The sequence below is a fragment of the Bos javanicus genome, chromosome 13 (genome assembly GCF_032452875.1).
Source record: "Bos javanicus breed banteng chromosome 13, ARS-OSU_banteng_1.0, whole genome shotgun sequence".
NCBI lineage: Eukaryota > Metazoa > Chordata > Mammalia > Artiodactyla > Bovidae > Bos > Bos javanicus.
The window spans coordinates 33,231,185-33,258,406 of NC_083880.1; the positions used below are offsets into that span (position 1 = coordinate 33,231,185).

The window sequence follows — 27,222 nt, forward strand, 5'->3', positions numbered from 1 at the left end:
AATTCTCCAGGCGAGAATACTGGAGTGGGTTGCCATTTCCTCCTCCAGGGAATGTTCCTGACCCACAGAACGAACCCAAGTCTCTTGCATCTCCTGCACTGGCAGGCAGATTCTTTACTACTGTGCCACCTGGGAAGCCAGACCAAGCATAAGAGATGCTTAAGGCCCCATGATGAATTCATTTCTGTAGGCTTATGCTGCTGGTGGGGCACCCCACTCCAGTACTCTTGCCTGGAAAACCCCATGGATGGAGGAGCCTGGTAGGCTGTACTCCATGGGGTCGCTAAGCAACTGAGCAACTTCACTTTCACTTTTCACTTCCATGCATTGGAGAAGGAAATGGCAACCCACTCCAGTGTTCTTGCCTGGAGAATCCCAGGGACAGGGGAGCCTGGTGGGCTGCCTTCTATGGGGTCGCACAGAGTCGGACACGACTGAAGTGACTTAGCATGCTGCTGGTAAAGGGTAGGCCTGAGATTAGCATCTGGATCTTGCAATGTGGAAGCCAATGTTCCCTCCAGTAGTTAATGCTGTATCTCACTCTGCTATGTTGCTACTTTGAATGCAAAATGTTGTTTATCATTGGACTCTCTTTTTACACAAAGCACTCACCCTGAGAGAAACAGTAGCAACCTGTACAGAGAGGCCCTGACCCCCTGGAGAGCTTGCTTGACCAGATTTGGAGATTAAGCCATCACTGGGCAACAGCCTGGTGAATCAGTTGTCAGTGGGTGGGGGTGGGGTGGGGTACTGCAGAGCTCCTTGTAGATTTCAACATAAAAAACAAAACTCCTACATAGAAACAAAACAGAAAGATTCTAGAAGATGGGTATAATAGTTTACATAGATTATTTTATATGTGTATCTTGGTTTCTGGTTTCATTTGAGGATTTCTTAGTTTTGTTTCTTTAGCCAAGAGTGTTGAAACCTTTACAATCACTGTTATGTTTTATACTAAGTGTACAAAAATAAAGCTCAGAAAAGTAAAATGACCTATTAACAGGAAGAAAATAAAAAATATCCTTTAAAAAAATAACTCATGTGTAATGAGCATGACTTTTGTGTCAGGTTCATGCTAAATTCTTTGCTAATGATTTCATTGAATCAATGTAACAACCTAGGTGATACATTGTGTTAGGAGTCCCATTTTATGGATGAAGAAACTGCAGTTCCAAGAGCTTGCTGCTGCTGCTGCTGCTAAGGCACTTCAGTCGTGTCCGACTCTGTGTGACCCCATAGACGGCAGCCACCAGGCTCCCCGTCCCTGGGATTCTCAGGCAAGAACACCGGAGTGGGTTGCCATTTCCTTCTCCTTGAGTAAAAAAAAATCTCTGAATCAAAGTTCCCTATGTCCTTTTTAGTAGAGAAACTTTTAGAAAGAAATGTAGCTAAGCATTTCAGTTAATTTAGTATCAAACACCAAATGTATTGCCAAAGTATAGCAACCTGCACAATTCTAAGTTGCTTCAGTCCTGTCTGACTCTGTTGTGACCCCATAGACGGCAGCCCACCAGGCTCCCCCATCCCTGGGATTCTCCAGGCAAGAACACTGGAGTGGGTTGCCATTTCCTTCTCCAAAGCATGAAAGTGAAAAGTGAAAGTGAAGTCGCTATGTCCTATCCGACTCTTAGTGACCCCGTGGACTGCGGCCCACCAGGCTCCTCGGTCCGAGGGATTCTCCAGGCAAGAGTACTGGAGTGGGGTGCCATTGCCTTCTCTGAGCACAATTCTAGTGCCTGTCTTACTTGCACTGTTTTTAGCAGGATAAAAATCTTAAGAAGTGGTAATACAGATACATTTTTACATTTATAAGAACTTTATGCTTTTTCAAAGTTCATGTCAGACTTCCTAAGTAATTAAATAGCTTGATCAGAAAAATCTTCTATTTCCTTGAATTGCCTAGGTTAGAATTTCCCACGGTGTGCGTTTTCTTTTAATACTGTTTTCGAAGTTTTCTTTTATCTTTGGCTGCGCTGAGTCTTTGCTACTGCGCACGGGTTTTCTCTAGTTGCATTGAGCAGGGGCTGCTCTCTAGTTGTGGTGCGCAGGCTTCTCATCGTGGTGGCTTCTGTTGTCGTGGAGCATGGGCTCTGGGGCGCATGGGCTCTAGAGTGTGGTGTGCAGGCCTAGTTGCTCCGTGGTATGTAGGATCTTCCCAGACCAGGGATCACACCCATGTCCTCTTCACCGGCAGGCGGATTCTTATCCATTGAGCCACCAGGGAAGTCCCAAGGTGTACTTTTATAAAATGAAAGGTAGTAATTGATAGTACATGGTAAAGGGTTGCAAGGTGAGATAACTTTGGAAAATACTGTTCTAAGCATCAGTATTTCTGCAAGACTTCTTTGAGCCTGTACATTGTGAGCCTCTATGTATTTTAAAGAGGCAGTTATTTCCCTCACTTACTGGTTTTATATGGAACTCTTTATGGAACTCTCATCTCAGAACATAATTTCTCAGATTAGTGATTTTTGAAACATACTTCTGAAAAACACTAAGCTAATGTCTGAGAAGAATATTGAATGAAGTGGGACTATCTCAAATTATATTGAGAAGTGAGGATTACAAGATAATAGACAATATTATTCCAATGTTATAAAACAAGAAAGTGAAAGACAAAGCCATGAAAGACTGGAAGGAATAAAAACACCAAAAAAGTTAACAGGCTTTATTAATAAATCTATTCAAGTCAAAATATGTGTCCAAATATATGTGCTACCACAGTGTCCTTGAGTTGTTTATGGCTGATGAGTCTAGTGTTTGGCAAGCCTAATTCGGAAGAAATATTAAGATCTAGATGTGGTGTGTATACCTTGCTCAGTAACTCACTTAAGTCCAATTGGGCTTTTGTTTCTTAGTTTCTGCAATTTTAAAGATGGAAGATATGGTTTACTTCCTCTTGATACCAGGATTTTGTGAAGACTGGAGACATAATGCAATTAATTTTCTGCTAATGTATAACATGGGAGGTGCTGATGATGTGTCCCAGAACCTGATTTTTTTTTTGCCCTCCAGGCGCTGTCTCTCCTGTGAGCAAGTACATAGAAAAGTCTCACAAGAAGGCACTTCAAAACTTGACCTGGCTTGACTTGCCTGGTAAATGATTAACATGTTTCAGGCTCGGCTCAGCCTGTGACTCCTACAGTTGTCTCAGCTCACCGGAGTGAATTTCCTGCCCACGCTGTCTGATAGAAATCAGGGTTGTTCTGTCTCCAAGGACATCCTCATTCTTTTGGTTTCTCCTCATTGATCCCCTCCTTGAATGGCCACCTGGCTTCTTCCCACCTCCTTTGCTCTTCTTCCTCCGCTGTCTCCCAGTTGTCAGTGTTCCCTGGGGCTCCCATCCCCAGCCCCTTCTCCTTACTCCATGAATCATTCTTCACACCTGTTACCTCACTCCTCAGCTTTGTAATCACTCACTTTCCCTTCCATTCTCTGGATGCACCAGGGTGCTTATCTAAGCAATTGACACAGTGTCACTCAATGTATGGGAAAGAAGAACACATCCAGTGAAAGTAAAATGTTTATTTCACTAATGTTTCAGGGGACTATATTAATAGAAGTAATTTCCTTTCTTGGGTCATGGGAACAATGAGAATTCACACAGTCTGTCTCTTAAATGTCCTCATCCCTGTCCATCTTTCTTTGTCTACCACCCACTGGTAACTTTCACTTAATGCTTCAGCACAAATTTCTACTTCATGAGCAGTTTTTTCTCTTATTTCTCTTAAGTTTCACCCCTTCACCCCTCATGTACCATTTATACTATTACTGATCACACTCAACTAGTATGTTTTACAGGCTCAAGGCTGTAAGACACAGAGGTTCCTATGTTTCCCTGTCCCCTCTCTCTCTCATTTTTATCCTTCTGCCCTTTACAAACTTGGACCCACACCCAGGCTATAGACAGTGTCTGTCAGTAAGTGCCAGTCATTGGATTCAATAACATAACAATAATTTATCAAAATCCAGTTTAGAGAAATACTACCAAAAATTTTTAGTATATGTGGTTTAATTTTTTCAAAATTTCTAATTTTCTAAGATGGACTTTTATTCTTCTAGAAAGTTAATATATATGACATTCTTCTCAAGTACTAAATTATTAAGTTCCAGATGATTTCCTATTTATACCTCCTGCCACTGGTGGCTCAAACAGTAAAGAATCTGCCTACAATGCAGGATTGGGAAATTTCCCTGGAGAAGAAAATGGCAACCCACTCCAGTATTCTTGCCTGGAGAATTCCATGGACATAGGAGTCTGGCAGGCTACAGTCCGTGGGGTCGCAAAGAGTTGGACACGACTTAAGCAGCTAACACACACAATGGCCACTTCCCCAGCTTCATCTAGTGGTGTCCTCGTTAAAATGCTGCCATAGAGGACGCCTTAGCTGCGCACCTAGGGTGGTGAAGCAAAGATTGGATTCAGGGGACCTGGGATGGTGGTCTAAATTTTGGCAAAATCCATGCTGTGCTAGGAATAGGTTTTCTATAAATTTAGGATTTTATGTTACACAATAAGATGTATCATATTTCATTGTCTTCTTTTTTTTTCTAACCCCAGTAGAAATGCTGAAACCATTCTGTGGATTTTGTAAAATTCTAATTTATTCTCAGACAGACTTGTTTGGTTTTAGTCATATATATTGGAGACACAGTTAAACTGAAATAATTTTGAGTCTGTCCTGCTGTAGTTTGCTAGGGTTAATAATTTGCCTTAGACTGTTTCTGGATGTATTCTGAACTATCCTATTTTCTACAAGATATTGTACTTAAATATTATATAGAGAATTTCATGCATAAATCAATTCTGTAGAGAAATCAGCCATTCAGATATTGTTCCTGTGACAACCTATTAAAAATGCTGCTGTTTAATTGCAACATTTGCTTTCCAACATACAGCACATCATAAAATGCTTCTCTTTTTTATTTTCCTAAATGTTATGTTGGAAGAATTACTTGATGCCATTTCTTTATATAGCTTATTATGAAATAAAAAGAAAGGGAAGGAAAATTATTATTGCAGGTGAAAATGTTTTTAGTCCTTTGGCACAGTGCTCTCAATTGAAGCACTGTATCATTTTTAATGTTGAGAGCATTGTGCATTACACATCTTAAAGAAATTAATTTCACATTTCCCAAAGTAAATACACAGTATCTTACTTTATTCTTAGCTCTCAGCTTTGTCTAGCTCTCAGTAAACATCCAGAAAAGATTTGTTGAATGCTTGAAAGGAAGAAGAATCTGGACTCCAGCTTGCAAACTGAAATCATGATTTTTTTTTTAATCTTACTGTCCCATCAATGAGAATTTAACTTCATTGGATTACTATCCATTCTTGCCTTCCTTCCCTCCTTTCTGAGAGGAAGACCATGCTAAAGTTAATCTATTTACATGAGTCTTTGCTTTACATCTTTCCCATCTTCAAGAACAACAAAAGTGATGACCTGAAAAGCCACACACACACACACACACACACCCTTTCTTTCTTTCTCCTGACCCAAGCTCACTCTCAGTTCACTCTTCACTTCAGTTAATCTGGTTTCTGAGGCTCCAATGTGGAAGCAGAACCCAGAGATTCTGGACTCAGCATTACCTCTCACCAGCTTTGTAATCACAGGCAGAACGTGCAACCTTTCTAACAGGATGCACTTCATAGATATTGAGAATTAAGGGAGATGACGCATTTAAAATGTACTTTTGCACGGCCTGACACATAGTAAATGTTCAATAAATGGTAGTTACTGTTCTTACTGATTGAATGATACAAGTTCAGAGATGAGAAAGATTGATGTAGACTCAAGAATGATTTTGAATTCACCTAACTACTTACTCATTCTTCAGATTAGGAAATTAGAACCCAGAGAAGTGATGTTGTCAAAGTATCATGAAGGAGGTGATCTCTGAGTCAGATTTTAAAGGATGATAACATCTACTGAATGTTTACTCTGGGCCAGAGACCATATAAATGCTTGACATGGGTTGTTTTATTTAATCTTCAAAACATTCCTGTGAAGTAGCATTTCAGTAGCTAGAAGCAGATGGTCTGAAGCTGGACGGGGAGAACAGAGAGAAAGGAATAAAGAAAAATCTGGAGGCAGGAAAGACTTGGCTGATTTCTAAAGACGGTGATGAGACGGACCAGCCAGAGTGAAGAGCTTGTTGGTCTTAAGCGATAAGGAGAAATAATGTTGGAGAGTGAGGCAAAATTATGAGGCCTCGGCAACCATGCCCCCCCACAAATGGCTCTAATGAGCAAGACGAATAAATGACTTGGGGAAGGGAGGACACAGGCGGAAGTGGGGTTTTAGCCACCTTGATTTGGGGGCATGCTTCCCAGGTAGCTCAGTGAGTAAAGAACCTGCCTACAGTGCAGAAGATGCAGGAGATATGGGTTCAGTTCCTGGGTCGGGAAGATCCACTGGAGGAGGGCACAGCAACCCACTCCAGTATTCTTGCCTGGAGAATCCCATGGACAGAGGAGCCTGGCAGGCTACAGTCTGTAGGTTGCAAAGAGTTGGACATGACTGAAATGGCTGAGCACGCATGCATGCAGGGTACTGCGAATCCCTGAAGGGCAGTCAGTACTGTATCTACACAGTAAGCTGTGTACTGTATCTACACAGCCCCAGGGACCCACAGCCTCCACCAGCCACTGCTGATCCCCACCAGGCAATGGTAGGAGAGCACAGCGAAGATTCCTATGAAGTAGAAGCTTCACCAAGGCTTATTGAAGGAATGAGTGACTGAAGGAGGACTTGGACTGGTGGTAGTTTCTAGGTGGGAAGTGATGAGAGCTGAGATAATGGTGAAAACAATGGGAATGGAAATAAGGATGCAAATCCTAGATGCAGTTTCAAAGAAATACTAAGACTTGGGCTCATATTGGGTGTAAACTAATAAAAGGAGCTGTATTTCAGGTTTATTGTATACAGCAAAGTACAGCGTCAGAGCTATAGCATTTGACACATTCTCGATTGCTGTTTAAGCAGATATTCTGGGTTTTTTTGTTTTTTTTTTTTAAATATTCTTTCATTTATTTACTTGGCTGCTCTGGGTCTTAGTTACGGTGCACAGGCTCTTTAGTTGCAACATGTGGGATCTAGTTCCCCAACCAGGGATGAAACGCAGGGCCCCTGCTTTGGGAGCATGGAGACTTAGCCACTGGACCACCAGGGAAGTCCCAGACGTTCTATATTTGAAACCAATCGAAATTAATCAAGTTTCAAGGTGATGATAGTATGTGATTATTATTGCCATTAAAATACGTCTCTGTCCTTTCTACTCCTACTCCTTCTGCCCAGGTTCTTGACAGTTTTATCTTACACCTGGGCTGTTGTCATCTCCTACTGAACCCTGGCCAGGGCAACCTTCCCATCTTCACACATGCCTGCTGGTTGCCTCCTCCCCATTTTCTGTCCATAGAGTTGCCCTCTTCTATGAAGACCTTTTCTTCTACCATTTCGTTCCCATTACCAGTTGGAATAGTAGTCACCCTTCAGAACCAAATAATGTGCTGTTTGCCCCATAATGTCTGATCAACACACCTAGACTGCTTTCCATCTGAACTCCCAGGGCACTACATGTCACAATCAGCCTGGTCCTGGTCGTTTTGTTAAGTGGACATCCCTTTATCAGTACTGTATTTATAGCCTCTGCAATGATGGTACTGTGTGTTGCCTAGTTATGTAATAAATATTTGTGGCATCAATCCAAAACTGTATTAAATACTGCAAATTCCCTCCCAACCCAAAGTTTCCCTGTGGGTAAAGGTTCATATATACAGCTTCATGTTCGTAGTATGTATCTTTTGCAAGGTGGAGAATTTCGTATCACTGTTGTTGGGGATACTTACGGGGAAATAGAAAGTTTTGGCTGGGAGTAGAAAAAGTGAAAGGCAGGGCAGGATTAGTCATTCTTGCAGGTGACTTTTTGGTTGGATAAAGGATGCTGAGGAAAATTAAACTGTAGCCTTTACTGCTACACTCCCTGCCCCATAGGAGGGAGGGTAGTGAACTGAATCTAAGAGGTTTGGGACTGCAATCTGTGGGTCTTTGGGAACCAAGTAAGATCTGCAAGTCAGAAATCCAGGGCATTGAGCTGAATGGGGATCAGTGGCAGAAAGAAAATGTCTCCTGGCAGGCAGACCACCTGCAAAAGGCAAGCTTAATTTGCAAGGATCTCTCTGAACCCTCCATGAAGTGTGAGTCTAGAATTTCTACTGAACAAGGAACTTAGTTGTATAGTGCCCATTATTGTTTGTGTTGTTGTTTAGTTGCTAAGTTGTATCCAACTCTTTGTGACCCTATATGCCCGTCAGGCTCCTCTGTTCACAAATTTCCCAGGCAAGAATACTGGAGTGAGTTGCGGGATCTATTGTAGGATATAGAAAATGTTATCTATGGGCTTATTGTAGGATATAGAAAATGTTATCTATGGACTGTTTTTATTTCTAATATCTATCTATTTATTTGGCTCTACTGGGCCATAGTTGTGGTACACGGGATCTTTAGTTGCAGCCTGCAAACTCTTAGTAGCAGCATTCAGGATCTAGTTCCCTGGTCAGGGATCGAACCCCGGCCCCCTGCATTGGGAGCATGGAGTCTTAGCCTCTGGACCACCAGGGAGTCCCTATAGACTGTTGTTTTATTCATTTTCTTAGTGCTTCAGTCATGACAAGACTATTTTAGTTCTAGGTTCCTAAATCAACTGAATTCTGCAAGGATTTTCAGAAATACAGTATGTAGCCTGGCGAGACCTACCATACAAATAAATATTCAGCCAGTATTTTCAGAATTGTTAAACGTGGCTAAGTAGCTGTCATGGTCTATGGTGTGGTGAGGATCCCTGAGTGTGACACACCCTCCCAGGGCTCTGGGTCTTCCCATGAACTGCTCTCCTGGTCCAAGATACCTTTCTTCTCTTCTTTTTTGCAACCCTTGACCCATACTTAACCTACCTAGTTTTTACCTTGATATTACCTCCTCCAAAATTCCTTCCCGAATGTTTTCATTAGAGCCGCTCACCATGGATTGGGTGCCACTGCTGCCTGGTCCCAAATAGCCTGAGCTTTCATCCTCACACTTACTTCAGGTGTGGCACTTCCATCTATGAGTCCTGCTCCAACCACGTAAGCTCCTCTGGGAGTCCTGTGGGTGCTGAGTAATTGTCCTTTGTTTTTGTTGTTTAGTCACGAAGTCTTGTCCAGTTTTTTTGAGACCCCAGTGGACTGTAGCCTGCCAGGCTCCTCTGTCCATGGGCTTTCTGAGGCAAGAATACTGGAATGGGTTGACATTTCCTTCTTAGGGGGATCTTCCCCACCCAGGGATCCAACCCAAGTCCTGTACATTGGCACTCCGGTTCTTTACCACTGAGCCATCAGGGAAGCCCCACTGAATAATAAGCAGGTACTCAGAGGACCCCTGAGGTCTCAAATGTTTGAGTCAGTAAATGCATCCTCTTAGTACAGGACTTGTAGGTGAATGTCTGCTACACAGAAGTGAGCTGTCAGTACTTGAGTTTGATGATAATTTTGGAGAACTGCAATCCCGTTTTCTCCTTTCCTTCTCCCCACCCCATCCGGGTGGTAGCTAAACCAGACTGAAAGATAGCACCTTGCTTCTGTGCCTTAAGCTAATAACAGTTCCCATCCAACCCAGTATTTAAGAAGTGATTATTTTTATTATGTGTCCCCTGGGGGAGAAAAGCGGAGGTACAGAGCATTTTTGGATCTCGGTGAATATTTGAAATTTTGCTGCCAAACCTATTAAACCCACCGCAACAGTCTTTCGGGTTTTTAAAATATTCTGCTGGAGAGGGCTCTCTGGATACTCATTTTCGTGTGTAATATAAACCACATGGTAGTCATCACATCCATCTAAATACTCTTCTAATAGTTTTTCTAAAATTTTTTTTTGGGGGGGGTTGGCAGGAGTGCTGTAAGTCTTCAATAATTGTAAAAAGTTTTTCAGAGGACAAGTGTCAACCTATGGTTAAATAAGGTAAAGGTAAAAATAAGTGTCAACCCATGGTTACGTTGAAGCAACATTTTCTCCCAGTGCAGAAAAATCATCCAGCTCTCAAAATGTGAACTAGGTCTTGCTTTTATGTTTTTTCCCTAAGGGTTACGGTGCCCGATAATTATTATTCCCTTTGCTTCGATGACAATAAACTTGACTGTTGGTCGATAAAAATGCACGGTGAAAAAATAAAACCACCAAAACCCTAGTTGGCGCAAACGTAGGACGCCTCCTGTTTACACTGAGCGCAATGATGGGAACTGACCCAGGATCCAAGCGGAGACGATCAAATACCGTCCAGAGTTTCCTTACACGTAAAGATAATGGCCGGTTAAAAAGTTCACTCAAAGTAGCATTCCGGCCCGAATGGCGTCTGTAGTTTCGTTATAAAACTTGAGACGCCGCGCCGGCAGGGGCTGGGGGCGCTCGCTCCCTCACCCAGGGCCCGGCCGCCAGCGCTGACAGGTGCCGGGGCCGGCGCCGCGCCGAGAGCCGGCGCGCGGTGGGGGCTGTAGCTTCGCTGCACCCTCGCCTGTCAGCCAGCGGCGCCGGCGGGAGCGAGCGCGGGACGGCGGGCGCGCAGGGCGGGAGGCCGGCCGTGGTCCCCGGCGTCCGAGTGCCCCGCGCGCCGCCCAGACCCGGCCGGTCCGCCCGCGGCCGCGGGGGCGGGGGCCGAGCTGCCGGGCGCGGGGGAGCGGGGCCGGGCGCCGGGGGTTGGCGGGACGCGCGCTCCGTGCCGGCGCCCGGCCTCGAGCCCGCGGCGCCCCCCCCCCCCCGCGTGCCCGCGCCGCTGCGCGATGCAGTGTGGGGAATGGCTGGGGTTGGCTGAAGAGCGCACAGTGGAGTTTTAATGTCCGCCATGTTGGCCATGGCGTATTGAGGAGAGCGAGCGAGAGAGGAGCGGAGCGTCTCGGCCTCCCACCTCCAGGCGGCTCTGAGTGCCCGGACGGCGGGCTCCGCGCTCCGCCCCTCCAGTCCCCGGCAGCGGTGGGCGAGTGGGGACCGAACCCCCGGTTCTCCATGATCCCGCTGGCCGGGGCCGTTTCCCCAGAGCGGAGAGGTATCTGCTGCGCCTGAGATGAGTAAACTGTCGTTTCGGGCGCGGGCGCTAGACGCCTCGAAGCCGCTGCCGGTTTTCCGCTGTGAGGATCTGCCCGACCTGCACGAATACGCCTCGATAAACCGGGCCGTGCCGCAGATGCCCACCGGAATGGAGAAGGAAGAGGAGTCGGTACGTGTTAACTCCCCTGTCCGACCCGCCGCCGGGCCCCGCTCCCTCCGCTGCCTGCGGCGGCGGCGGAGCGCAGACCCACACAAAATGGCCGCCATCTTCTCTCCGCCGCCGACTCCCGTCGCCGGCCGGGCCTTTACCCTGGGGCCCCCGGCCTCGCCCCCCGGCCGCCGCGGCCCGGCGAGGCCTCCTGTCGGGGCACCCGCCGACCCTGGCCCCTCGGACCCGGGGCCCGCGGAGTTCGGGCGCCCGAAAGGCACAAAGGGGTCACGTGACGAGGCTGCCGGCAGCCATTTTGTGGTCGGAGCGCTTGGGCTGGGCCTTGTGCATCCGGAGAGGGAGCGGGCGGGCGGCGGGGGGTGCGGCGGCCGGGCCGCGGAGGCCCTGCCTGCAGGCCTCTCGGCGGGCCGCTGGGTGGCGCTCTGGGGCCGGCTCGGCCTTCGCGCGCCGCCGGCGCCGGGAGCGCAGGTTCCGGGCGCTCGGGTGGCCGTGCTCTCTCGGCGGCCCGCAGGCTGGCGGGGCTGCGCGGCCCACGTGGACCCGCCGAGAGGCCGGGCGGGGGTGGCAGGCGTCCTGCAGCGGAAGGTCCGGGCCGGCGAGCCAGCCCAGAGCCGACCTGCGGCCTTCGTCCTCTTTCTGGGACTTTTGCATCCATTCCTCCGAGTCCTACTTAATCAGAGGGTTGTCAACTCCTGCTCCTCTTGACTTTTTCTTTGATCCTTGAGAACATGTTGCAGATTTTGAAGGGAACTCCGTGGCTCTTCTAAAGCCTGTGTAACTGTATTATTTTTTTTCCTAATAAAACTCTAAGTTCGCCTGATTGCTGGTTTCTCAACCTACGGGAGACAAGACCCAGTCTAAGTAGATGTTAACAGATCTCCGTTTAGAAAAAGGGTTCTTTCTTATCCATCACCGAACTCAAGTGGAGTGAAACCTTACCCGGGAGATGTTTTCCATGGGTGGGCTTCAGTGTTTAAATGTTGACAGCTCACAGACACTGTGTCGTAGTGTGGCTGTCCTTGGTCGTGGAAGTTGGGCTCAGACACAAGACTTCGTCTGTTTCCCCCAGATCCTTGTCGGTGTCATTCGATGCCTTCTAAGGAATTGCATACCTTGGTTTTCAGGTACAGCCACTTAAACAGGGGGCAGTGTGTTGACAGTTCAAGAAGTCGAGGAGTCGCTGGATTGGTACTACAATTTTGTGGTGGAAAACTATACTGTAATACTTCTATTTGGTGCTGTACGGAATTTTTTTAATGTAGAAATTTTGCTCTGTACTGTTGATTTTGAAAATAAAGCTGTTGAAACTGTTTGGGTTGTTCAACCTTTTAAAGTCAAAGAGTTGTGACAGTTGACTCTTCCTTCGGAGAGTAGTGTCCTTAGCGTGTGTAGTAGTTGAGATTGTCTAGACCTGACTCGGAGCACGTTACCTGTGAGACAGAATCTTCTAATTTCTTTTACTTGTTACCAACTTTGAGAGTAGAATGGTGCCGTTTGTTTATTTTTAAATAAGTGATTTGTTTTTAAAAATTAAAGTACTTGTGACTGCAGAATCTTGTCTTTTGGTTTTATTTTTGTTTCTTAAGTTTTACAAATAATGCTTTCAAGATGGGGGTGTCAGTGTTAAGACTGACCTGGAAATTAAGTTGTGGCTATTGTTTTGCCCCCAAGGAACTGCAGAGCTTTGATTAAAAACAGCACTACACAGTACACTTTAGAAACATACTGGTCTGGCTTCTTTGAACACTTTGGACTGTCTCAAGAGCCACAGCCTGAAATCAGAGCTGAGCCCAGCTGAAGTACCAAGGCTTATTAAATTTTTACAGATAATTTTCATTCACTGAAAGAATTTTGACGTTTATTATTTTATAATATGTAGAGTCCATATTTTTTAGGGGTTTTTTTTCCCCCTCAGACTACCTTCTCCTATCATCCGTTTACAATTTGTTTCACTTCACATCCAACCAAAACTATGACCAGTGAAACGGAGACCTCAGGAATAAATACTGAATAGAAGAATGTAAACAGTCCCAGGTGGAACAGCTGCTCTCCAGTCCTGCGGTTCATACCGGCCAGAGGAGGCTGTATAGCTCAAATCACAGTATTAAAAGTAGAATGTTGATATTGAAAACGTATACTACGCACAAATAAAGGTAACTGAATATTGAGTTAGCCTTGGAAAAACAGTCCTTTTGATAATTCGCTAAAGAAGGATATGCTTCTTATAAAGACAAAAGATTAAAACAAATGTCTGCCTGTGATTGACATGTTAGTTAGGGTCAGGAGTTGATCATGAAAGATGGGACAGAATTAGATGAGAATAGTTTTGTGTGTGTGTCACCTTAGGAAAATTGTCGTGTGGACCATACGTGGTAATTGTGAACGTATTTTGTTTCTGTGGTAAATGTGACAGAAATGCTAGGTCTAAACACAGAAAATAACACATATTTTCATTTAATTTTTATATTATAAGCTGAATGCACTGCCTTAAGGCATATCTCTTAGTTTTTAAAAAACAACTTTTAAGTAGAAGGTCCCCTCCAAACATGAATTTTACTCAACGTTAGAACTTAGTTGTTTAGTCCTTTTTTTTTTTTGATGAAGATTGAGAAATAATTATGGGGTCGCACAGGGTTAGACACGACTGAAGCGACTTAGCAGCAGCAGCAGTGAATTAATGGACTTGACTGAATCATAGATGCTGGAGATTTATTGTCTGAATTGGTATAATGTGATACCTTGTAACTTGTTACATCAAAAAATTAACAGTTGGTAAGGGCTTTGGTTTAATGAATAACAATTTTCAAACCATAGGAAATCAATAGACTGTCAGCTCTAAATATGAAATAAGTCTCTTTGGGGTTAAAAGGGACAGAATTTAAATAGCAGGGCCAGAGGTTGCACGACTGTAATTTTTTAACATTTTAAGTTTATCATCTTCCAAGTAAGAAATGTTGTATACTACTTAGTGTTATGGCTTCACCTTTAAACGAAAGGATAGTTTTTCCAAGGTATCAGTACTATCGAATGTTTTTATTAAAAAGTTGACTTTTTTTGGTTCAAATTGGAGCTTTCCATTGTTAAAATTCTCCTTTATGGATACTTCTCATTTCACAAAGGACATTCTGAAAAAGGAGGTTTTAAAGTGATGCTCAGCACAGTGGAACTGCTTGGTTCCTCTAGTAGGTTTTTTTTTTCCCCCACTGGGATGCCAGATTCTGTGACTCTTTCTGTAAGGGTGGAGGCTTAAACTCTCTTCTGTCACCAAGACTGGTTCTGGTAAGATGTGTGATGTAATTAAGATGTTAATAGTGATCTAGCCTTGTTATTGTCCTACACAGCCACCTTTGGGACTGTTAGAAGTAGGATCCAGCCATCACAGGCCAACACTTAGATTTAGTAGGGTTCTCACCAGACAAAATAGTCTCAGACACTTATCTTTTCTTTCTTTAAACTGTTCTTACTGGCCCAGTATACAATGTTATTAAAATCAAGTTTATGAAGTAGCCAGGTAGGTATTTTTTGTTTTTAATTAGGCGTTAAATTGGGCGTAGGTACGTATCTTTCTTAAGAGGAAAAGTAGTCAAGCACTACATTTTCAAAACTTTATTTAAAAATCTATAGTTTTTCTGTTTTATAAAAACAAATCACTGCGATAAGTTTAAAAGTTCGATTTCTCATTTTTTAAAAGAAACTAAGAATCCTATTTTCCTTTAAAATTTTGAAAACCAAAATTTCTTAGTCCTGAATCTAGATTCCTTTATTCTGTGCACTGCATTGGAAGTGAAAAGAAATATTTGAAATCTCAATTGCACTAGAAGCAAAGCTTAATTTTTACAGCTAGTTTGAATTAGAAAGGAATTGGGAATATTTGGGGTTTTTCCATTAAGTAGCAAATAATCAGTTAAAATCAAAGGTAACTGAGAAGCAGTAATAAAGTCTAGTTTCAACTTTCTGTCCTGCCCAAGATATTTTTGAATCAGCAACGTAGGAGGATTGAGGACTCCTACCTTCAAAAGGAGCCTCTTGAAAACTGTCAGGCCTGGTGCCTAAAGTCTTAATATTAGCTCTTGTTTCAGTGTGTGGTTTGATATTTAGGATTTTGGATTAGTATCATTTGTAATCAGACTTCATTTTCTCACAAAACAAGACTGAAAACTAATGGGCTTGCGCATCTAATGCTGTTTGGTGGGTGCTTGTGACCTGTAATGAAGTTTGTACAGAACTATTACCCTTTCTGTTAATCAACAGCACTTAAAGTACCAGCTAACCAAAGGAGAGCTTAAATCTTTTAAATAAGGAATAATAATCAGGTTCATAAATTTGTGGCCAAGATTAGATATTAAACTAGCCATTCCTAATATTTTATCTAAAACAGATTAGGTTTTACTACATCATAATCTGTAGTAGTAGTAATGGTAAAGTATTAGAGGATGTATATGTATGTAATGGCAAGAGTTCTATTTGATATATATGAAGGTGTGGATTCTTGACTTTGTGATTCAGTTTTTCTGAAAAGGGTATTCGTTATCAGTAGTTGGTTAAAACATAATTTTAAAGCAGAGGATAATGTTTTATGTCATGGAATGATAGTGTGGTTTGTGATTCTGTTTCTTAAAAGAAGACAACCCACAAGGAAATGAGAATTTTGTATTGTAACTTGGGAATGAAATGAATTCTGAGTCTCTAAGTGCAGAAGCAGTATTGAAAGGATGAAATATGCAGGCTGAACTAGATTGTGTCTTTTAAAGTAAGCTTTTGAACCCTTAAGGTGTGAGTTAAATTAATATATTGCAACAACTGGATAAGTCAATTTGGGGGGACAGCACCAGGAAAACAAGTGATTCAGATGCTTTAGACAACTTATTTGAACTACTTTCAGTGAATTACTTGGAGTTATCTTGATCAAGTTTATTAAGGACTCTGACTATAGGTAATGATTTTGAGAAATTGCAGCATTTTAAACAGCAGATACCCAACTTTGCACCTTTAAATATATGAACTGTATTTCATCCACCAGCCTCACTGTAGGTATATGAAAACCAAAAATAAAATTCATAGTTAATAAATCTACTGTGACCCATAATCTGTTTTCTCTTTAATTAATAGAGATATAATCATTTCTTTAAAAGATAAAGCCCTTCATTTATGTGTTGTTATAGAGATTATCTTTAAACAGTTGATTCAACTTTGAATATTCCTGGTGAGAGTTTGGGAATTTTGCAACAGATTATTAAAGCAAATCATTTTGGTTGAATTTCCTTCAGTATAGCAAGTACTAGCTGAAGAAATATGACTCAGCCTTAAGAATAAGTCCAGGGGAAAGATAAGCTGAGGTTGAAAATGTTCTGTGGACGATTTAATATAGGTTCAGATCTTTTTCTATACTGGGATGAATTGATTATCAGAGAATCACAAGTACCAGTTGTATATCCTCTGAGAAGGATGCACTTTGACATTTGTGGCCTTTGACAAGTTGCTTAATCTTCCAGGATGAATTTCCGTCTCTTCATGCGCCAACCTCTCCTGACCTACTTCCTGAGGGAGGTGGCTCTCAGGAGAGTCGGATGGTGTATGTGAGGATGCTATAAACACACGCTGCATTGCTACCAAATATTGACTGACTACTCAGTGTGGCCTTGCTTTCCGTTGCTGTTCAGAACTACTTACATTTGTACAGTCTTTGTTTTTAGAACTGTCTAGTGTAGAAGTGTCGCCTGTCCCTAGAGAATTGTATGATATAGAAAGCTGTGTCTTTAAGTTTAGGTAATTATTAATTGGAGAAAGCATCAGACTGGGAGTTATTAGCCCTAAGGCCTCATCCCACTTCCCGCTGTGTGCACATGTGTGTGTATATGTACTCTTGAGTTTGTATGCTCTCGTGCACCTGGGTTTTCTTAACTGCAAGATGAAGTAGGGCTCTGATAGTTTCCTGTGATAATGGGTATATTACACTATCCCTGCACTAGATCCGTTTCCATATGCATTTTATAGTAATCATTAATTTTTAAAATTAGTTGATGGCTTCATTTGCACACATAAACAGTTTACACAGAAGTAAAAGTAGTCTGCATACATGGGTAATTAGTTCCAGTTTAGTTTAGAAAGCTTGTGTTTTAAAGGACCTAATATAAGTGAGTGCAGAACACTTACTGTTACGAGAATTTGAAATTAGAGGCAGAATTTTGTATTGATGGTTTCAAATTCATGCTTTTACTGTAAAAGTAATTACTATAGAGTAATAGAGTCTGAAAGGGAAAGAAAATATAAATATGGCTTTTTTGAAGTATATTATACAAAGACTTAAGAAAATATAGATAAATCCATTTTCATTTACTTTTCAGAGTGCAAATATTTATTGTGCGCTTACAGTGAGCCCAGGACTGTGACAGGTCCTGTGGATCCAACAGTGAACAAACAGTTCTCTTTCTCATGGATCTTGTGTTCTAGCGTGCAGGCTCTTTGAGGGTGGAACTTTGTGTCTGCTTTATTCATGGATGTATTTTCAGCACCTGAAATCGTGCCTGGCGCATAGTAAGTGTCTAGTCTTCGTTTAATTGAATGACTGAATTCTAATAGGAAGACATAGACAAAAAGCAAATGAGTAAAAGTGGCAGTGGATCAAGACAGTACAGAGTTTCTGATGGAAGGAGAATTCTGTGCTTGAGAGGGTCAAAGAATGGGCCCTGAAACTTCACGAGGGAGGAGCCAGCCCTCTGAAGATCTGAAGGAGAACATTCCAGACAGACCTGAGGCGCAGGGCACACACGGCCAGTTCAGTGAGGGCAAAGTGGAGAGGGTCGAGGAGTGTGAGCCAAGGGCCCAGAGGCAGTCGGGCCCATTTCTGGTGAGTTATTACAGGCGACTATACTTCCCTGGTGGCTCAGACGGTAAAGCGTCTGCCTACAAGGCAGGAGACCTGGGTTCAATCCCTGGGTGAGGAAGATCCTCTGGAGAAGGAAATGGCAACCCACTCCAGTACTCTTGCTTGGAAAATCCCATGGACGGAGGAACCTGTGCTGCAGTCCATGGGTCACAAAGAGTCAGACACGACTGTGTGACTTCACTTCACTTCACACGGAGTTTGGATTGTTTTGAAATGAAGTAATAAGCCTCTAGAGAGTTTCAGACAAGGGAGGACATGATCTGAATTCTGTTTTTCAAGGTTATTGTCACTTTCGTGTGCAGAATGAGTCGTTCTGGGCAAGAGTGGCTCTGACCTAGGTGGTGGTAGGGAAGAAGAGACATGGATGGACTAGAGGCACATTTTGAAGGTAGAACCAGCAGAGCTTGGCTGACAGATGAGAATATACTAGATGGAGAAAGAGAATCAAGGATTCAGTTCAGTTCAGTCACTCAGTCGTGTCCAACTCTTTGCAGCCCCATGGACTGCAGCACGCCAGGCCTCCCTGTCCATCGCCAACTCCTGGAGTTTACTCAGACTCCTGTCCATTGAGTCTATGATGCCATCCAACCATCTCATTCTCTGTCGTAATCCCTGATTTTTACCTTAAGCAGCTGGGTGGATGGGTGATTAGGTGGCTTACTGAGGGAGGGAAAAATGCAAGAGGGAGGGTATGTGAAGGATGGAGTTACTCAGTTTGCAGTGCCTCTTATTCATATTTAGTTGCCTGTGCAAGAATGTAACACTGTAGAGCAGTCTGCACTGCAGGTACAATTCAGATATCATGGGCTGTACTATCAATCTGAAAGCCTTTGGGATGTGGGTGTTTCTTAAAACTGCGTTGAGGCTCAGAGGAGAAGCTCTTAGAGAATTAGGAAGAAAGTGAGTCTAAAGCTGTGTCAAGAAGGCAGGACATTTGTCAACTATGGCCACTGAGAAGATGAGTGAGGGGAAAGTGACCATTTAACCTGATACATGCCATTGGCCTATCTTGATAGTGTGGTCGGAAGGAAATCGTGATTGGGACAGAAGAAATACTGTAAGATAAAGGGTCAGTGCAAGTTTGGATGACTCCTTGGAATAGTTCTGCTATGAGAGTAGCTGAAAAAATGGCTGGGGAGGGGATGGGGAAATCAACAAATGATTTTTTAAAAAATGAGTTCCAAAGTTCCAGTGGACAGAAACCAGGGAAGCAAAGCTGAGTCCTCCATTGCACCGGCCACTCCCTCAAGAGTTCCCAGGCCACAGGAAAAGGTCTACAGAGAGGTCCCTGGGCTCTCCAGCTGAAAGGTGATCTGAGCCTGTCTGCGGGGAAGCAGCTGGAAGGGAGGAGGGATGTTCCTGGGACCCCACGTGGGGCAGGGAGTTGGGTCCTCACTGACCAGAGTGGAAAAGATCTAATGCAGAGGGTGTCTGATACAAGTTCCCAGAGGGCTGTTCCCTTAGTAGCAGGGCCAAGTGAGCTCTTGACTAAACTGTTCTGCACTCACCCTAATAAAGACCAAACACTATCCTCAAAAAGAGCCAACTAATTTCAGATAACTGTGTCCCAGAAGAAAGCCCCACAGTGCTTAAAGGAATACTAGAAGATCCTACAGCATAAAATAAATGTTTGATGTCCATTGAAAAGAAAACCACCAGATATGCAAAGAAGCTGGAAAAGCTAATAACTAAGGAGGAGTTAGTCAACAAAAAGAGATGTAGAAGTAACCCAGATAATAGAATTAGTGAACAAAAATGTTTTAACAGCTATTATAAATAAGTTATTAGAACTAATACAATAGTTGGACTGATGTCTTTGAAAAGAGTAAGATAATCCTATTTCCTCTTCTGCTCAAGGGCTTTGTTCATAAAAACTGTTTACTGTCTTTCCCTAGATTAATTTCTTGGAGGGATTGGTCACTGATTAGAGCAGAAGTACTTTTTCCTTTTTAGAAGTAAGAAAGGATGTGGTACACCGGTTTGAGCATTGGCAGTGGAGGATGGGGGTGTTTTTCCTATGATTCTTTTTTCTTTATGATGTATGAGGTGAGCTCATCACCTCAGAGTGAGGGAGCCTGTGAGACAAAGGTGAGTGTGAGATGCTCACTTACTAGAGAAATGTAACAAGACTGATGAATCAGCTGGGGGCTCAGTATTTGTGATCATTTAAATTGAGACCGGTCCACTCACTTGGGCATATAATTCAGATATTCAACTCGAGTTCAAGACTAAAGTAGGTATATAATAAGGTTCTTCTACAGTTGAGGTTTGCCCCACAAGTACAAAGGAGGGGAAAAGAGGGATGAGGAGATTACCCGTGTATGTGAGATAGATAGCACGATAGACCTGGGGTCTGAACTGGGGAATGAGGGAAGAAGACCTCAGGGAGCTGGTGCAGGCTGGGGAAGTGCAGGATGCCCTGGAACAGCGTTGTTGGGAGGAGGCATTCTGGAATGAGTGAGACTTAAGTCAGGATGGTGGCAGTTAGAGTAAGATGCTTGAACTTAGATTTCACAGGTATCACAGTTACTGGTTAAGGCAGGTCTGGAGGTAACAACCACAGGAGGGGGGACTGAGAGGGCATAGAGGAAAAGTAAGTCACTGAGGGTGAGAGGGTCATGATAGGTGTATCACCCATCCCTAAGGATGATGCCCCCGAGGTGGGGGTGGTTGAGAAGACGACCCTGAGCTCTGTGACAGCACAGGGTGGATGCGGCTATTCCGGGAAGAAGGAGTGATGATGTGAACATCTGAGGGGTTAGGGTTTCTGGAAGGACAGCGGAGAGGCAATGGGAGGCAAGGAGGACCTTTACCCATCTATGCATGTGTGGGACATAGGGAGATAAGCAGCTTCTGCTTGGAAGGGCTTCAGTCTAAAAATAGGGCGAGAAGAAGGGGGAAAGTTGAAAGAACTTGAGACTGTAAAGTGTTTACCTACCAATAAATCTTAATTCTAGAGAACAGATTCGAAGTTTGGGAGTGTGGGGAAGATTGGGTTAGATGAGGGGACATTAGCTGAAAATGGTGGTAAAAGCTAGAGTGATGCTGCTGAGTCTTGAACTCGGTTGGTAATGGATGTGAACAATGATGGGCTTTATCCAGCCAACATCAGATGCACAAAATACCTTCCTGCAGGGACTTCCCTGCTGGTCCAGTGGCTAAGACTGTACTCCCAAGGCAGGGGGCCCAGGTTCCAGCCCCAGTCAGGGAACTATGAATAGATCCTGCGTGCCACAACAGTCTCACGTGCTGCAACTAAGACCCAGTGCAGTCAAATAAATATTGTTTTGAAAATGCCCTTCTGCAACTAGAGATGGGGTTAGAGCCCAAGGAGGGGTTGGCCCTCTGGGTAGATGCTGGTGCTGGATGAGCTTCGAGGCCTGTCACTCTTGCTGCATGGTTGTGTAAAAATAGCTGAAAAACAGTTCTTCTGTTCAGCACGCTTGTTTCAGGACCCGGGAGATGGGCCTTAACTGTTGTTACTGAACGTCTGAGAACTCTCCCTCCTCTGCAGTGCTTCTCAACATTGCCATTTATTTGCTCACCCTCAGAACATTCTGGAAAGTCATGGGGATGCTTGTGGTTCATTTTTAAAAATGTTTAGACATTTTACTTTTTACCAGTTTTTTATTGAAGTATCATTGATGTACAGTGTTGTGTTCATTTCTGCTGTACAGCAAAGTGACTCGGTTTTGTGTATATACACACACGTTCTTTTTTTATATATTCTTTTCCATCATGGTTTTTCATAGGATACTGCATGTAGTTGTCTTTGCTCCACAGATTTTCAGTTATTGAGGCTTCTTTACGTACATCCATGCATTTGAATCTAAGAAAATCTTTTAAAAGATTAGGATATCTTTTAATTCTGAAGGGTTTGTAATTGCTCTTTAACTAGTCTCCCTACTCTAGTTTTCAAATTGACACCCCCTGAAAGTTGTCAAGGTGGTGTTTTTAAATGTGAGTCTGGTTGTCATTTCACTGTCCAAAATTCTTTTATTGCTCCTTTTTCTGATAGAATAAGATGCAGAAACCTTTTAGTGGAGTTCCCTGGGCCCTGCGTGTTGTGACCACTACATTTCCAGTCTTCTTTCCCCTCCTTCAGCCCTGGAGTAGTTACTGCTGCAATAACAGATTACTTCCAAACTGTTTCACAGTGTCTGAGGACTGGGAATCTTAGGAGCAGCTCATGTAGGTGATGCTGGCCTGGGGTCTTTCATAGAGTCCCAATAAAGCTGTTGATCAGGGCTGTAGCAGGCTTCCCACGGAGCGAGGGGACCCGAGAGAGAACACAGTCCTCTGTGACCTAATTTTGGAAGTTACACACCATCACTTGTGTCTCATGCTGTTGGTCACAGACCAACCCTGGAGAGTGTAGGGGGCGGTCATTGGAGGCCGGCTGCCACAGCTGACCACATGCAGAATATTATTGCTCCCAATGTCCCCAAAGTCTCGTCCCATTATAGCATAAGGATCTCATCCAGATTGGTTTCAGGTACAGTTGAGCTTCTCAAATGTAATTTTTTCAGTGTCTCAAGTACAAATCCCTCTCAACCTGTACTGCTAAAGAGTCATCTGTTCCCCGCCCTCTGCCACCACCAGTATACAGTATTGGGTCAGACTTGGGGTACAGAATGTCCCTATTCAAGGGGAGGCAGAGGGTGGGGCTGGTAGGCACCAGGAGTCTCTGGTCCTCAGCATTGCTGCAATCCAGTCAGGCAGGTGATGGTAATTCCTTGCTTGAATGCCAGCTCCTGGGTGTGATTCATGCTCTCAGTTTTGCCCTTGGGGCATTTGGTTCACCCTTTGTTTATCCTGAAGATAAAACATGTTTGTTTGCTACTGAGTTTTCTTAACTTGCTTCCTACCAAAATTTTAGGACTCTTAACGGCCTTTTTTCATTTTGTATTGTCTCTTGTTTCCATTAAGTCAAGCTGGTAATGTTTCTGTGTTTATACTTATTTTAAAAACTTTTGTGGATCTTATATGAATTTCATTGGAGTCTGTTCCATTGATTGAAGGCCGCACCCATGAACTTGTATGTGATAAGCCTTTTTCTGCCTTGAGCTCCTGCTGCTAGAAAACACCCTTAAGCTTCCTAAAAGCCTTGTTGTTTGAGAGAATCTTTGAAGCGCACAGTTCTGTTTAGCAGTGTTTTGTCTGGCCCAAATGGTACTCTAAGACACCATCTTTGATCTTTCTGAGGCCTTAACAAAATATTGTATAGTCGCTCCCTCATCGTAGTTTTTAGAGCATGTTTTTCTGTCAGTGCCCTGCATTTGATCTTGACTCAGGATCCATTTCTGAATAGGAGCACTGTTTGCAGTCTGGGGAGACTGCATACAGTCCAAACCATCCAATCCTGGCTCGTTCTTAACTGTTCTTCATTTAGTTTATCTCTTCTCTCTCTCCTTTTCAGCTGTATGTAGCAGGAGAACAAGGCAGCACTTGGAGCTCTCTGGTGGAAACCTCAGCTAAATCACCTGGTTTCTAGTAACGTTCACCTCACCTTGTGAAACCCTGTGGGCCTTTTATTAGCAGCAGCTTCACTAACACTGTCCTCGAAGACCGTGGTCTGATGCCAGACCATTTCAACAATTTAGATTTGTGTTACTCAGTGAGGACACTCCGTACCAACACATGTGTTCGCTGTCTGTTGCTGCATAACTGCTGATCTGGAATTTAGCCATTTACAAAAGCAAACATTAATCTCGGTTTCTGAGGGTCTGGAATCTAGGAGCAACTTTACCAGGTGGCTCTGGCTCATCCTCTGCAGAACCTAGTAGAGGTTGCAGTCATGACCCAGGCCCTGACACCTAGCTCCTCCCAGAGCCGATGATCCAAAAGAAAGTGTGCCAAGGTGGGTAGGAGAGCCCCAGAAAGAATCTGCCATCTTATCACCCTGTCCTGGAGGTGACTGCCAGCACTGTGCCACACGCTGTGGGTCACACAGACCAGCGCTGGCCCCGTGTGGGGTCAGGGGGATGTGCATCGGGGCAACTTGGAGACTGCTGCTCAGGATACTGTGCTCCACGTTCTCTGAGGTCCGCACTCCTGCCTTTGCTCACACTGCGCCTCTTGACCCCCACATACCTTTCCTGGCCCCATATTTATTCAGCTTTATGAAGCCCTCTTGACTCACCCTTCCTAGGTGATGTCACCTGGAATTTTAGAAAGCAAATTCACTTATATGTTTCTTTTACTGCACTTGAAGCCGCTGGAAAGAAGAAACAGTATTGTATCTCAAAAACTTAATATCCTGTGGCACAAATGTTTCCTTAATTTATGTTTATATAGTTCTGGAAAAAATCCAGGTACTTTATGATTACTTACATTCTAAAATGATAGTCAGATACCCGCCTTAACTGCCTTTGAGCTTTTGGAGTAGGCTAATAAAAGTAGGATTTAAGTTATGGTTTTGGTGTTTTTCTCTTAAGATCAAGAGGACACGAGACATTCTGCTGCTGCCAAGTTGCTTCAGTCATGTCCAACTCTGTGCAACCCCTTAGACGGCAGCCCACCAGGCTCCTCCGTCCCTGAGATTGTCTAGGCAAGAATACTGGAGTGGGTTGCCATTTCCTTCTCCAATGAGACATTCTAATGATCCATAATTTTAAGCCAGAGAAATTGTCATGGCCTTTCCAAAGTAAATTTTGTGAAATATCTGCTAAAAGTACTCATTTTATATTGTGTTGATGTATCAAATATTTGTAAACTTACGCTTATGAAGTATAATGCTAAATATTATGGGGTCCACAGACATGTCTTTTTGTTTAAGGAACTTATAGTTCATATGGTAAATAAACCATAATCTGAGGCAATTTTTCTAAGTCTCTGTATCTATTTTTACTTTGGATATTTTGTGTGTTATCACTCAGAGTCTAATAAAACCATGTGAGCCAACTTCTAACATTGAGTTCCTGAAAAGTCATCTTTTTTTCTTCCCTCTATTTGAAGTAAAGATAGGTAGAATCTTGCAAAAATCAAAAGTATTTTACTCTAAAGTTTTTACATTACAATTCTTTCTCTCAGATCTGAAACTGTCTTGAGAACCAAAATTTTGGTAGCAATTATCTTATTACCTTCTCTGAATTTCCTTTGTCATCTATCATAGTGATATCTTGTTAGATGTGAAAAATCTGTATGAATTTTTTTGCCTCGGTGAATTTTTCCTTTGTAATGCAATTCCAATAAAGTAGAAAAGCTTTTTTTTTCTGTATACCAGGAAATATCATAGAATCAATTACATAAAAATGTATTCCTTGATTCCTTTGTCTTGTGTTTTTCTGTATATCAGTTTAAAACATCTGTGAGTTCTACTTTCTTGTCTGAACTTTTATACTGTGATTTTGTGGAATATACTTCAGAAATTCCTCCTGTCTTTTCGTAGTGATGAAACATTTTTGTTAAGTTTTTGTTTGTTTGTTTTGGCTGCACTGGGTCTTGGTTGCCGCGTGTGAGCTTCCTCTGGTAGCGGTGGGCAGAGGCTCCTCTCCCGTTGTGCTGCACGGGCTTTTCACTGCAGTGGCTTCTCTCGTTGCAGAGCACGGGCTCCAGGCCCGTGGGGTTCAGTAGTTGCAGCACAGGAGCTCCTTGACTGTGGCTTGCGGGCCCTGGAGCCTTCAGGCTTCAGTAGTTACAGTGTGGGCGCTAGAGCACAGGCTCGGTGGTGGTGGTGCACGGGCTTCGTTGCTCTGTGTCGTATGGAGTCTTCCTGGACCGGGGGTCACACTTGTGTCCCCTGCATTGGCAGGTGGGCTCCTGTCCACTGCGCTGCCAGGGAAGTCTCCTGTTTTTCTTGAAGACGAACAGAATATAGGATTATTGTCTGAATGATAGGGTTAATATTTTTTCCCTAATCTTACTATTTTTAGGACTAGGTTTTTCCCCCTATAAAATTTCTCAGTTGAACCTTATTAATTCTTTCTCATATCTAAAGCTCTTATTTCTTGAGGATGTCTTACACATTTTATTACTAGCAAGAAGCCGATTTTAGAACTATAATGTCCCTTTTTCTGCACCCAGCCATTTAAAATCCTTCCTGGATTAAATCTTACATTTGAATTTTTAAAATCTGTGACTTCTAAGATTCTGGTCTAGAAAGTTTTCACTAATTAGCCTGCCTTATTTGGGAAATAATGGAATGTGTGTATCTTTTAAAAGTGTTTCTGGGGCCTGTTGGTGATATAAGTATGTTATGCTAGCCTTATCATATTGGTATTATTTGACTAAGTTTAATGTGTTTGAATTTATTGTGAATCAGAGTGGAGAAATTAGAGAACTAGGATGAAAGGTCAGATAGGTTAGCAAGAGTTTAAATTATTTTGAATAAAAATTCCAGTTGTAGTAGTGGTATTTAATTTCCTAAATAGCTGACGTTATCATCATCAAAGTGAAAGTCGTTCAGTCGTTTCTGACTCTGCGACCCCATGGACTGTACAGTCCGTGGAATTCTCCAGGCCAGAATACTGGAGTGGGTAGCTGTTCCTGTTCTCCAGGGGATCTTCTCAACTCAGGGATCGAACCCAGGTCTCTCGTATCGGAGGTGTATTCGTTACCAACTGAGCTCAAGGGAAGCCCAAGAATACTGGAGTGGATAGCCTATCCCTTCTCCAGGGGATCTTCACAACCCAGGAATCTAACTAGGGTCTCCTGCATTGCAGGTGGATTCTTTACCAGCTGAGCCACCAGAGAAGCCCATCATCTTCAATGCTGCTTTCTAATTCATGGTGCTAACATCTCTTGCCTAGATTTCAGTAACTCCCTAAAAAGTTTTTCCAAGACCACAGTTCTCCCTTCCCAATATTCTTAACTGAGCCAGTGGTCCTTTGTAAACTGGAATCTTCCTGTGTCACTTCCTGCTAACACCCTATGAGGGGTTTTCATTGCTCTGAAAGTGGCTTATCTTCGAGGCCTTGTGAAATGTGGTCCTTGCCTCCGTTTTGTCCTTCCAGAGCCTTCAAGTTCACTCCAGCCATAGGATCACTTCTCATTTATTCCCAAGTACTGAAACATTATTCCTCTATAATGGGTTTAGTAATCCCACTGATCCCTCAGATCTAAATTCAAGGTCACTTCCTTAGCTGTCT

General features: G+C 43.4%; 1 protein-coding gene across 5 annotated transcripts in view; it reads left to right on the forward strand.

Moving 5' to 3' along the window:
- EPC1 (enhancer of polycomb homolog 1) overlaps window positions 1-27,222 on the forward strand; it is a 97,034-nt gene that overhangs the window by 19,451 nt on the left and 50,361 nt on the right. Inside the window, exon 1 of one of the 5 annotated variants that reach the window (XM_061436186.1) lies at window positions 10,797-11,247. The exons of 2 other annotated variants lie outside the window; for them this stretch is intronic. In XM_061436186.1, the coding sequence (XP_061292170.1) occupies window positions 11,095-11,247 (153 nt within the window). In that variant the 5' untranslated portion in view covers window positions 10,797-11,094. Of the gene's footprint in view, window positions 1-10,796; window positions 11,248-27,222 lie in introns of those variants that run through there. 2 more of the 5 variants (XM_061436182.1, XM_061436183.1) reach the window with 2 other exon arrangements.